The sequence below is a fragment of the Poecile atricapillus genome, chromosome 4 (genome assembly GCF_030490865.1).
Source record: "Poecile atricapillus isolate bPoeAtr1 chromosome 4, bPoeAtr1.hap1, whole genome shotgun sequence".
In the NCBI taxonomy this organism is placed as follows: domain Eukaryota; kingdom Metazoa; phylum Chordata; class Aves; order Passeriformes; family Paridae; genus Poecile; species Poecile atricapillus.
Genome location: NC_081252.1, coordinates 45,590,741 through 45,603,507, shown reverse-complemented (window position 1 = coordinate 45,603,507; position 12,767 = coordinate 45,590,741). Strand labels below are relative to the sequence as shown.

Genomic DNA, 12,767 nt, shown 5'->3' with positions numbered 1-12,767 from the left:
CTTTGCTGACTATATTTTATGCAGTATTTCCACAAGTAAAGTTAGAATTACTGCCAAATCTTGGTTACAGAAAGCTTTCCAGGAGGGCTAATAAATGTTTATCAAGCAAAACTAAGAAACTTTCATAGTCTCTGTGTTCCGTCCGTGTCTCTTTAAGTATACAGCTAAATAAGCAGTCATCCCTTAAATTCTGTATACATCCTTCTTAATTGCTTTTTCTTTCTTCACAGGGAATATTGGAAATTCCTTCCTAATTGATCCCATTTTGGGTATGATTAAAACTGCAAAGGAATTAGATCGTAGCAACCAGGAAGAATACAACCTGATGATAAAAGCGACAGATAAAGGACACCCTCCAATGAGTGAAGTGACCTCAGTACACATATTCGTTACAGTTTCTGATAATGCCTCACCAAAATTCACAGCCAAAGAATATTCTACAGAAATCAGCGAAAGTGCTAATATTGGCAGTTTTGTTGGAATGGTTGCAGCATACAGTCAGTCTTCTGTAGTTTATGAAATAAAAGATGGTAATACAGATGATGCCTTTGCTATCAACCCCAACTCGGGTGTCATCGTTACTCAGAAGATGCTTGATTTTGAAACTTTGCCTTTTTATGCTCTAACTGTGCAAGGAACAAACATGGCTGGCTTGTCCAGCAATGCAACAGTTTTGGTACATCTTCGGGATGAGAATGACAATGCACCAATTTTTATGCAGGCTGAATATACAGGACTCATCAGCGAATCAGCTTCAGTTAACAGTGTGGTTCTGACTGACAAGAATATCCCATTAGTAATTCGAGCTACAGATGCTGATAAAGAATCTAATGCTTTGCTTGTTTATCAAATTGTTGAACCATCTGTCCGCCAGTATTTTGCCATTGATTCTAGCACTGGTGCCATTCGGACAGTAATGAGTCTGGACTACGAGGAGACAAATATTTTCCACTTTTCAGTGCAAGTACATGATACAGGGATGCCACGTCTATATGCGGAATATGCAGCTAATGTTACTATTTATGTGATTGACATCAATGATTGCCCTCCTGTGTTTTCAAGAGAGCTATATGAGACATCCCTTCTGGTTCCAACTTACAAAGGCGTGAAAGTCATCAGTGTAAATGCCACTGATGCAGATTCAGGTGTTTTTTCCCAATTAATTTATTCCATTATTGAAGGCAACATTGGAGAAAAATTTTCAATAAACTCTAAGACTGGAGATATAACAGTACAAAACACAACTCAGTTAAGAAGCAGATACGAATTAACAGTGAGAGCATCTGATGGCAGATTTGCAAGCACTGCATCTGTAAAAATTAATGTAAAAGAAAGCAAAGCAAGCCAGCTGAAGTTCACACAGAGTTCTTACTCTGCAACGGTGCAGGAGAATTCCACAGAGGCAAAAACAATAGCCGTTGTTACTGCTATAGGGAATCAAATAAATAAGCCTTTGTTTTACCATATTCTAAATCCAGACAGCAGATTTAAAATAAGCCAAACTTCAGGAGTCCTTTCAACAACGGGAATACCATTTGATCGTGAACAGCAAGAGTCTTTTGATGTGGTCGTGGAAGTGACGGAGGAAAATAAACCATCAGTTGTTGCACACGTTTTAGTTAAAGTCACAGTAGAAGATGTAAATGATAATGCTCCATTTTTTGTCAATCTTCCGTATTATGCTGTTGTTAAAGTAGACTCTGAAGCAGGCCATGTTGTTCAACGTGTGACAGCAGTAGATAAAGATACAGGCAAAAATGGAGAGGTGCATTACTATCTCAAAGAGCATCATGAACATTTCCAAATTGATCCCACTGGTGAAATCTCCCTGAAGAAAAAGTTTGAACCAGACACACTAAATAAGGAGTATCTGGTCACAGTAGTGGCAAAAGATGGAGGAGACCCTGCATTTTCAGCTGAAGTTAGAGTCCCAATTACAGTAATGAGTAAAGCTATGCCAGTGTTCGAAAAGCCTTTCTACAGTGCAGAGATACCAGAAAACATTCAGCTCCATAGTCCTGTGGTACACATACAAGCAAACAGCCCTGAAGGACTCAAGGTGTTTTACAGCATCACAGGTGGAGATCCTTTCAATCAGTTCACTATCAACTTCAACACCGGAGTTATAAATGTTGTTGCCCCTCTTGACTTTGAGTCTCACCCAGCCTATAAACTGAGTGTCCGAGCAACTGACTCCCTAAATGGGGCTCATGCTGATGTGTTTGTAGACATAATAGTGGAAGACATCAATGATAACCCTCCTGTGTTCACTGAGCAGTCTTACATTGCAACACTTTCTGAAGCATCTGTCGTTGGAACATCTGTTGCACGAGTGAGCGTCACAGATGCCGATTCTGGAACCAACAGGGGAATTTCCTATCACTTGGTTGAGGATAATAGTGAAAGCCATGACTATTTTAACATAGATAGCAGCACTGGGCTCATTCTTACAGCAAGAACTTTGGACTATGAACAAATTAAGCAACACAAGTTACTTGTAAGGGCCATAGATGGGGGCATGCTGCCCTTGAGCAGTGATACTATTGTAACTGTGGATGTTACTGATCTTAATGATAACCCCCCTCTTTTTAGCCAATTGCTTTATGAAGCCAGAATTAGTGAACTGGCTCCTCGAGGACATTTTGTGACGTGTGTGCAAGCCTCAGATGCAGATAGTTCAGATGTTGACAAACTGGAGTACTCCATTCTGACAGGCAATGATCAGAAGAATTTTGTGATTAATAGTAAAACTGGCATTATCACCATCTCAAACTTACGCAGACAGACGCTGAAGTCACACTATAATCTTAATGTGTCGGTTTCTGATGGTGTCTTTAGAAGCTCAGCCCAAGTCCATGTAACTGTAATCAGTGCCAACATGCACAGTCCTGTTTTCAGCCAGAATGAATATGAGGTTGAACTAGCTGAAAATGCTCCATTGCATACTTTGGTTACTGAAGTCAAAGCAACAGATGAAGATTCTGGTACATATGGCCATATCACTTACCACATTGTAAATGAGTTTGCCAAAAACAGATTTTATACAAATGAGAGAGGGCAGATATTTACCTCTGAAAAGCTTGACCGTGAAACACAAGCAGAAAAAGTAATTGCCATTAGTTTAATGGCCAAAGATCCAGGAGGCAAAGTTGCTTTCTGTACTCTTAATGTAATACTTACAGATGACAATGATAATGCTCCTCAATTCCGAGCAACAGAGTATGAAGTAAACATTGGGTCTGATGTTCCACGGGGTACTTCGGTCATTAAAGTCTGGGCATCTGATGCTGATGAAGGTACAAATGCAGACATCACATATTCTATTGAAGCAGAGTCTGAAAATGTAGAAGAGAATTTAGAAATTGATTCATTGTCTGGTATAATTACTACAAAAGAAAGCTTAATTGGTTTGGAAAATGAGTTTCTTACTTTCCTTGTTAGAGCAATTGATGGTGGATCCCCTCAGAAAGAGTCAGTTGTTCCTGTCTATGCTAGAATACTCCCACCAGAAGTGCCTCCTCCAAAATTTTCAGAACCATTTTATTCTTATACTGTTTCTGAGGACATTCCAATTGGAACTGTGATAGATGCTATCAAAGCAGAGCATAATCAGACTTTAGTATATAATCTGATTAAAGGGAACACTCCTGAAAGCAACAGAGATGACTTTTTTGTGATTGACCGACAGACAGGAGAGTTGAAACTTGAGAAGAACCTTGATCATGAAACAACTAAGTGGTACCAGTTTTCAGTTCAAGCACAGTATGTAAATGAAGATTATAATGTTGTTTCCTCAGTGGAGGTAAGCATTCAAGTAAAAGATGCAAATGATAACAAACCAATTTTGGAGTCCAACCCATATGAAGCATTCATTGTAGAGAACACACCAGCTGGAGCAAGAGTCATACAGGTTAAAGGAACTGACTTAGATTCAGGACTCAATGGGCAGGTTACTTACAGCTTGGATCCTTCTCAAGAGCTAGACATTATAGAGTCTTTTGCCATAAACATGGAAACTGGCTGGATTACAACTCTGAGAGAACTCGATCACGAGGAACAAGACACGTACAAAATCACAGTGGTTGCCTCTGACCGGGGTGAAAAAATTCAGCTGTCTTCTATGGCTGTGGTTGAAGTTACAGTCACAGATGTGAATGACAATCCTCCACGGTTTACTGCAGAGATATATAAAGGAACAGTCAGTGAGGATGACCCTCCTGGTGGGGTAATTGCCATCTTGAGTACAGCAGATGCTGATACAGAAGAAACCAATAGACAAGTCTTTTATTACATCACAGGTAAATATTTTTGGGTAATGTCAGAATCATCATTTGGGTGGTGCTGGAACGATAGGAGATACAACTTAATCTTTGAAAAGATTGGAAAGTGTTTGAAACCATAGAGCTGCAAAGAGAGAATGTGTGTGTCTTAATACGAATATTAAAAACTTGAGTGGAAAAATGAGTTTTAGTTGACTTTGTTTCATGTATGCCTTGCTTAAAATGCCTTTCTCTGTATATTATTTATATATCAAATTTTATTTAAAAATACTATACTTAGATTAGTGATGTAGTTAAAGAACAAATGAAAGAAATTTCACTAAGTAATAGGCTGCTGATTTCTAGTGGAGTATTTTATTGTTTTTATTTACCATATGTCATGATACGATATTTTCTACAATGCTACAATAATTTCTACATTAGTTTTTATAGATTCTGTCTGCCACTGTTGAATTGGTTGTGTGAGCATCTACTTACAATTTCTACCTGGGCAATGAAGTTACTTCCTCATAAAGCCACAGAGAGTGGCTGCTTATTTGCCCTTTTTTTTTTTTTTCCTTTTTCTTTGAGCTATACCTTAATTTGGATAGAGTAATAGTAGAAATCTCCATTTTAAAATGAATATTTCTTTTCATATTTCAGGAGGTGATCCTTTGGGACAGTTTGCTATCGAAAATATACAGAATGAATGGAAGGTCTATGTCAAAAAGCCTCTGGACAGGGAAGAAAAGGATAATTATCTTCTAAATATCACAGCTACTGATGGGACCTTTGCAGCTAAAGCTGTGGTGGAGGTTAAAGTCCTTGATGCTAATGATAATAGCCCTGTTTGTGAAAAGGTAGGCAGTCTTGTATCTTCCATTACCAGCTGCTTTCATACATAAAATTTACATTTTCTCTGAAATTGCTTCTCAGGAGACTGACAAATAGCTATTCCTTTTGAATCAGTAACAAAAATTTGGACTATTAAGATAGAATGCTGTCAAATAAAAGATACTTCACAGACAGATTTTTAAAAAATCCAGAGACAATTCACTGATACTCAGTGGCTGTTTGAGAGATATAAGGAGAATTGTAGTACATTTCTCCTATGTTAATTCTTTTCAAAAAAGTATTTTTTAAACTGCAGCCATCATCGTTTGTATGCTCTATTTTATGAAAGAAGCAAAGTTTTAAAGAAAGCTGAATCCCATTGTTTAGTTGAAATATGTGTGTAATTCCTGTGATAAAAGAGTTGAAAAGAGTGGAACATTACCCTGCAATTGCAGTCAACAGCACCAAAACTCTGTAAGCCGTAGATGTTTTCTTGTTACAAAGCTGTCTACCTTACCAGATTTTATAGTCTGCAAAAATGGACGTGAAAAATAAGGACTGGAACAAACTCAGGAAGATAGCCCCTACAAGATGTGTTGTTGCCTCTTTTGGACTTTTCATAGTTGAACACAGATTTGATATTACTGGGTTGAAATCTTCCCTTGTACTGGGAAGGACAACTATACAGTGAACATAGTGAACTTCTTAGTTGATGTTTATGTTGGTTACTCCTGTGTAAATGGTTGCAGTTATATACAGTTAATACTCTCAAGTCAGATTTTTAGCTTTTTTCCCTTTTATTTTCCACTTTGTTAATATTGGTGTTACAAGGCTTAGTGCTTCTAATGTAATGCACATTCCTGACATGGTTGAGTTGTAAGAGTGTTTAGTGCCATTAAAATTCTGAATCCTTCTTTCGTTTTTTAATTTAATCTAGAAGCTTTTGTGTCATTAAAAGGGCAGTTATTGATTTCTTGTAGATTGAGACAGACCTAGAAAAGATAATCCACTAAAAGACATGAAAATGAGATTAGCAAAAATTTGTAACTCCTATTTTGGGAACATGTTTCATTATCAGTTAATCAGTTACAAGTATTTCAAGTTTTGAGCAATGCAGTGATGTTCAATAGTCCCTATAGCTGCAGTATTAAATGTCTTTTTGAATAATCTAATAAAGGTGAAGTAATTAATTAGAAAATCATTAAGTTCATTCAATTTACAGTTATTTCATCCTCTGGTTCACATTATATGTTACCAAACATTCAGTCAGAACATTATTTTCTCTATTGTTCCTTCTTCCCCTCCCCTTATCCAAGCTGTGCTTACTTTGTATGTTTAGTTTTTCAATGTAACTTTTAAATCTTGCAGACTTTATATGCTGATTCAGTTCCTGAAGATGCCCTTCCTGGCAAACTGATAATGCAGGTGTCTGCTACAGATGCAGATATTCGTTCCAATGCAGAAATTACTTACACACTGCATGGCACAGGAGCAGAAAAATTCAGACTCACTCCAGACACAGGTAATAATACTTTATACACAAGATTCCAGTCACCTCATTTTATAAAATGTTTTGCTATTACATTAAGACATAAATGTCAGTTGTTAAAACTTTCCACTAAGGGTTGGTTTATTGTAACAGCGGTTTAAAATGTGAGTTTCTACTGCACAAATACTAATAATATATTGAATAAAGTCAGGCAAAAGCCAAGTATTTTAATATATGAGGAGCTAAAACATAAACAGGGTAATAATTGCCCTGAAGCCAGAAACATCCATGTTGAAGTGACTGGAATAAAAGTATGCCATAAATTTTTCTCTATTTATATTCACTATAGTAGTAGCAATAATGGTTTGTAACTGAACACATCTTCATTCAGATTCTCTTTGCCATCTTTTTTTTTGGAAAATTAAATGGGATGAGGTTAGATGGAGCAGCAAATTTCCTTCCATAGCAAACACCTGAAGTGCCCCCAGTTTTATTGGAATGAGATTAACTCAAAAGGGTACATGAGATTAACTTTCAACTTGTTTCACTTTGGTCTTCATGGCATTTGTGTGTTTTGTATTATAGTATATAGCATAGATCACAGCTATTGCCAAAATCCTATACTGTGCAGGCTGTAGTAGACAAGCTGTAGGAAGGCAAACAGTATAGAAAAAATGGAATAAGATGAATACAAAAATGTAGTGCAAGTAGAAGAGATTAGAAAACTTTCAGTGACAAAATAAATGAGAAGGACCTTACTTCATGGGTTTGGGGTTTTTTTTTGACTTTGAATGTCACCTGTGTGATGTGCTACTGTGTTATTACATAAATTGAGAATTTGTAGAGCTAAAATAAAAAAAAAAAAACCAACAAAAACCCACAAAAAGTGTTTAATAATACTTTTTTTAACTGTTTATAAGGAGACAATGACTACACAGTAGTAGCCTCTCATGTTTTCTGTCACTTTTGATAGAAAATATGTGTTAGAGTTCTAGAGGTTTATCTGTAGCAGCAGGTACAACCTCATAGTGAATAGCTGTTTATTCATGGAATGTTAGAGGAGGAAATACCAATAGCTATGGAAAGAATACAGCTAAATAGCCCAGAAAACCCAGACATGGATTTAACTTTGCATTTTTTTAAAGCCAGAGTTGTAATATTTTAATCTTCTTTGCACAAACACACATGGTTTTTTGTATGTATACACATTCTCTCTCTGCACTATCCAAGTTTAGCTAATTTCTGTTCCAAGAGCATTAGAAAAAAAAATAAAAGGGGTTTAGTTCTTAATCTTTTCAAGCTGAAAAGGCAGGTCACTTACATGCTTTGCCCAGAGTGGAGCTCATTAATGCAGTACAGCTGTTGACTTAGCCAGTGATGAAATTACTGTAAACAAGAAAATTGTTGTTTAGCTTTTCTGATTTTAGGGGAAAACATGTTAGGGGTACTTAAGCATTACAACTTGCATCAACTTATGTGTTATGCTGTTTGTAGGTGAACTGAAAACATTAATGGCACTTGATCGTGAGCAGCAAGCAGTTTATCATCTTATAGTGAAAGCCACAGATGGAGGAGGAAGATTCTGCCAAGCTAACATTATCCTAACTCTGGAAGATGTGAATGATAATGCCCCAGAGTTTACAACTGATACTTACTCCATTACAGTATTTGAAAACACAGAGCCTAAAACCCTTTTGACAAGAGTGCAGGCAACAGATGCAGATGCAGGTATGCATTCTTTGACTGATGCTTTTATCATGCTCTTAGACTTACAGTATCATTTCTTTAGTTTTATCCTGAGAGGTGTCAAGTGTTTCAGTAGAGCTGACAGATTTTCAATACCATTCAGGATTAGACTCCTGAAAGATATATTTTGGTCTACTAAATCATTTAACACCTTACTTCTATGTGTGAGTAGCCTGGAAGACATCCCTAAGTGTCTTTGCAAAAAAGAGGAGAGGGGGAAGAGACAAAATGTAGGATATTTTTAGTGTCATAAGGTATTAATGTTATGATTGATTAGGTCCATCCTGTTCCTCCTGATGTAAGTACTAGGACTATCAAGCCATGTCTGTTCATGTAAATGGGCATTCATGGATTTTTGAAAGTGTGCTTCTCGGGACAGCCCTCAATGATCATAGCATCAAGAGAATCTAGGTCAGCTGTAGCTTTATGTATATGTTGTTAAGATTTTTACTGTCTCTTTCTTCAGTTACAAATATTTAAGTGAACATGAAGTGAAAATGACATTACAAAGAGTTTGTTCATAGGCTTTGTTGTAAGGACCACAACAGTATAAAGTATTTTTAGAAGTGTATGATTTCCACATCTCATCAATTTCTTAATCAAATAGTATTAATGAATAGTTGCCTCAGTCTCCTGCAACAACTGACCTGTTTTGTGCTATGATAAAGCTAGATTACTCATTTGGAAGGTAACAGACACGTTTTCATACTTCACTGGTCTTTGAAGTTCAGGTGGACCAAAATACTTGCCCCTAAAATCTGTAAGGTTTTTGTTTTATAAAGAAATGTTGCTAGAAATTATCTCCTGTTAATTTTGGGGCATGATTCTTAAATAAACCTACTGGTTTTTAGTCTAGTTAATTGATGCAACCTAACTCTCCCATATCCTCCTCTGTTATTGTAAGCTTGCTAAGCAGATTCTTTTGTTCTAAAGTTATAATTACATTTATATTAACAATTGTTTCATATCAACTAGTGCTGTAACTGAAGCAGAACCATGGTTCATGTTTTCTGTATGACAGAAAATCAGTGCAATGAAATGTTAGCTTAATTTTTTTTGGAAGTAATTCTGCCCTTCACAAGAGACTTTAACTATTTCTGAAATCTACTTTTAACATGAATTATAATATTTGACATGCATGTCTTATTTCCATAGTTATCAGATGGATTATTCTGTTGTTATGTATTTTAATGACTGCTTCATACCTGAAAATTGTTTTCAAAATGCAGGGTTGAACCGTAAAATCCATTATGCACTGGTGAACTCTGCAGAGGGGCAGTTCTCTATTGATGAATTCTCTGGAATCATTCATTTGGAGAAGCCTTTGGATCGGGAATTACAAGCTGTGTACACATTAACTTTGAAGGCTACGGATGAAGGCTTACCTAGAAGACTGTCTTCAACAAGTAGTGTTATAGTTTCTGTTTTGGATATTAATGATAATCCACCCGTATTTGAGCATAGGGAGTATAGTGCAAGTGTATCAGAGGACATTTTGGTTGGAACTGAAGTTCTCCAGATCTATGCTGCAAGCAGAGATATTGAAGCCAATGCTGAAATCACATACTCAATAGTCAGTGGGAACGAGCACGGAAAATTCAGCATCGATTCGACAACAGGTAACAGGTTACAAGTGTAAATGTACTTTAGGCCAAGCAAGCACGATGCCGTACTGATTTCCTCCATAGTTCAGCTAGGTTATGTATAAACTATGTGCATCATCCTGGCTGTAAAGTTGCTGCTGCTCTTTTCAGAACCTATTTTGCCAGGATGCTTACTGAGAGAAGTTCTGTAAAATGTAGAATAGGAACTTTATTTGTTGCTTTAATTTATTGGATTATTACTTGGATTAGATCCATTTAGCTGGCAAGAGTAAGGGTGTCCTAACTGGAAATTCCCCACTCTGAGGGCAGGCAGGTGGAAAGACATAGATTTGTAATGAAAAACGTAAGTCTTCCCACAAAAGGTATATAATCAGAAGGAATAGCCAGTCTTGGCAAAAGAAGGATTAAAAATAAAATAGGTTGGGAAGACTAGTCATTGGTCCACAAAGGCAGTAATCCTAGAGAAGTTTAATATTAAAGGGAGGTATTAAAGAGAGCTTGGAAGAAGAATATTATGTTCAACATATCCAGCATGACAGTGGAGATTTTAGGCTTGTATGATAATCAGATTTAGTCTCTGGGACTATTTAGGTTACCTTGAGAATTTTTTCCTGTTAATTATTTGTTAAAAATCAATTAACACCGCAAATTTTAACAATAACAAATTACAGTTTTGTTTACTTATATAGTTCTTTTTCTAGAGCTAATTTCTGGTAAAGTTGTTTGCGTCTGGGTATTGTTTTTTGTTGTTTTTTTTAAATAAGATTTCTTCCCAAAAGTTAATTCTAATTAAATACTTTGGTAGTTAATTGTTCTAGTGTAGTGGAAATTACAATTCTGCTTTTTCCAGTGGACATGCTGGTAGTAAGGTATAGAACTACTTTGCCAGATAAATTCATATATTTGAAATTTTATATATTTGCAAAAAGTTCCAGAAAAACTTATCCAGCAAATCAGTGTGTATGCTAGGGACTGCACTATCTTAGCTAGTCAGTTGAAAACTCACATTACAAAATGTCAGCCAGGTTGTTTTGAACTGTGAATCTTGCCGTAGTGGCAGGAACTTTGCATCTTTTTACTTATATGTGTAAAGCATAATCATACTACATAATAATACTACAGCAGTAGCAGAGTTTGTGTGAGGCTCTTTTTTTTTTCCTTCCCTAGGATCCATTTTTGTCATTGAGAGTTTGGATTATGAAAGTTCTCATGAGTACTACTTGACAGTGGAAGCCACAGATGGAGGCACGCCTTCATTAAGTGACGTTGTAACAGTGAATATTAATGTCACAGATATCAATGACAATTCTCCAGTGTTTAGCCAGGACACTTACACTGCAGTAATCAGTGAAGATGCTACGCTTGAACAATCAGTTATTACAGTATGTACTGTTTTTTTACTTTGAAATACTCTGTCACGATGATTATGCTTTCAGTCTTGAACGAGTAAGTATAGATCTGAAGGTGAACATCAGTGAATGGATGTTGCCACTGAGTGAATTGAAGATTTACTTTGAAATTGAAAGTTTCAGAAGTAGGGACTTCAGATGCTGTGGGAAAGTAGATAATATTTTATGATGTCTTTATGTTTTCCTCATGAGACTGTGACTTAACTTTCAGAAGAAATTCAGGAAATTGAGTGATGTTGGTATATTCTAATGAGATGGCATTTCTCCTGTGAACTGTGGAATTTGTTAAACCAGAAGAGATCATCTTCAGGATCAGTTTATTTGAAAGGTTCTGGAGTCTATTTCAACCTGTTTTAAATGAGGCTGTAATGTCCCTTAGGTTATGGCAGATGATGCTGATGGACCTTCCAACAACCGCATTCACTACACAATTATAGATGGCAATCAAGGAAATCCTTTTACAATTGACCCTACCAGGGGTGAAATAAAAGTGACTAAGCTTCTAGACAGAGAAAAGGTGAGTTTTTTATGGTTTTAGGGCATCTGGAATTAATTTACCTACACATAATTCATGACCACCATTTTCTTACTCTATTTGTAAATTATCATTTCATGTTCCAAAATTAATGCGCTATAATAAAGTGCAAGCATCCCTTTATATCAGTACTTCTGAGAGGAAGAGAAAGGATTAAGTATATGAAGGAAAGCTTTACTGGGGGTTATGCTAAAATAATTCTTCCATAAAACAAATTCTGAGTTTGTTATTTTTTTCCTCTTCAGTAAATGTTTTTTTTTTTATTATTATTTTTTTAGATTTCAGGATATACCTTGACAGTTCAAGCTTCAGATAATGGAAGCCCACCTAAGCTTAACACAACTACAGTTAACATTGATGTTTCTGATGTAAATGATAATCCCCCGGTGTTCTCAAAAGGAAACTATAGTGTTATCATCCAGGTAAATACAACTAGTGAAGTAGTTAAATCAATAATGTTAATGGTCTGTCAACTTGTGACTTGAATTTTTCTGTATTTTTGATTATTTAAGGTTGCCAGTGAGACTGCTTAGCAAATAAGTGTTGAGAGTTATAAAATTCTCATTTGCACGTTATGTAGAAACTTACACTGCATGTTGTCAGAATCACAGATTGGCTCAGGTTGGAAGGGACCACAGTGAGTCATCTGGTCCAACCTCCCTGCTCAAGCAGGCTCATCCTAGAGCACTTGGCACAGAATTGAGTCCAGGCAGTTCTCGAATATTTACAGTGAGGGAGACTGCATAACTTCTCTGGATTCTTTTTCAGATTCCTTGTGTGTGTACATGTATATATATTATACATTCCATTTATGCATAGAACAAACTTAGAATAATACAGGGACACTAAAATATGTAATAATTTTGCTATTTCTTTTTAGTCATAAGAATT

At 36.2% G+C, this 12,767-nt stretch overlaps 1 protein-coding gene across 4 annotated transcripts in view; it reads left to right on the top strand.

The window, feature by feature from the left end:
• FAT1 (FAT atypical cadherin 1) overlaps nt 1-12,767 on the top strand; it is a 104,222-nt gene that overhangs the window by 72,627 nt on the left and 18,828 nt on the right. For all 4 annotated transcript variants that reach the window (XM_058837931.1, XM_058837929.1, XM_058837930.1 and 1 more), the window contains exons 10-17: nt 231-4,298; nt 4,923-5,119; nt 6,462-6,615; nt 8,077-8,310; nt 9,558-9,947; nt 11,100-11,314; nt 11,721-11,858; nt 12,155-12,298. In XM_058837931.1, coding sequence (XP_058693914.1) covers nt 231-4,298; nt 4,923-5,119; nt 6,462-6,615; nt 8,077-8,310; nt 9,558-9,947; nt 11,100-11,314; nt 11,721-11,858; nt 12,155-12,298 — 5,540 coding nt within the window. The remainder of the gene's footprint in view (nt 1-230; nt 4,299-4,922; nt 5,120-6,461; nt 6,616-8,076; nt 8,311-9,557; nt 9,948-11,099; nt 11,315-11,720; nt 11,859-12,154; nt 12,299-12,767) is intronic.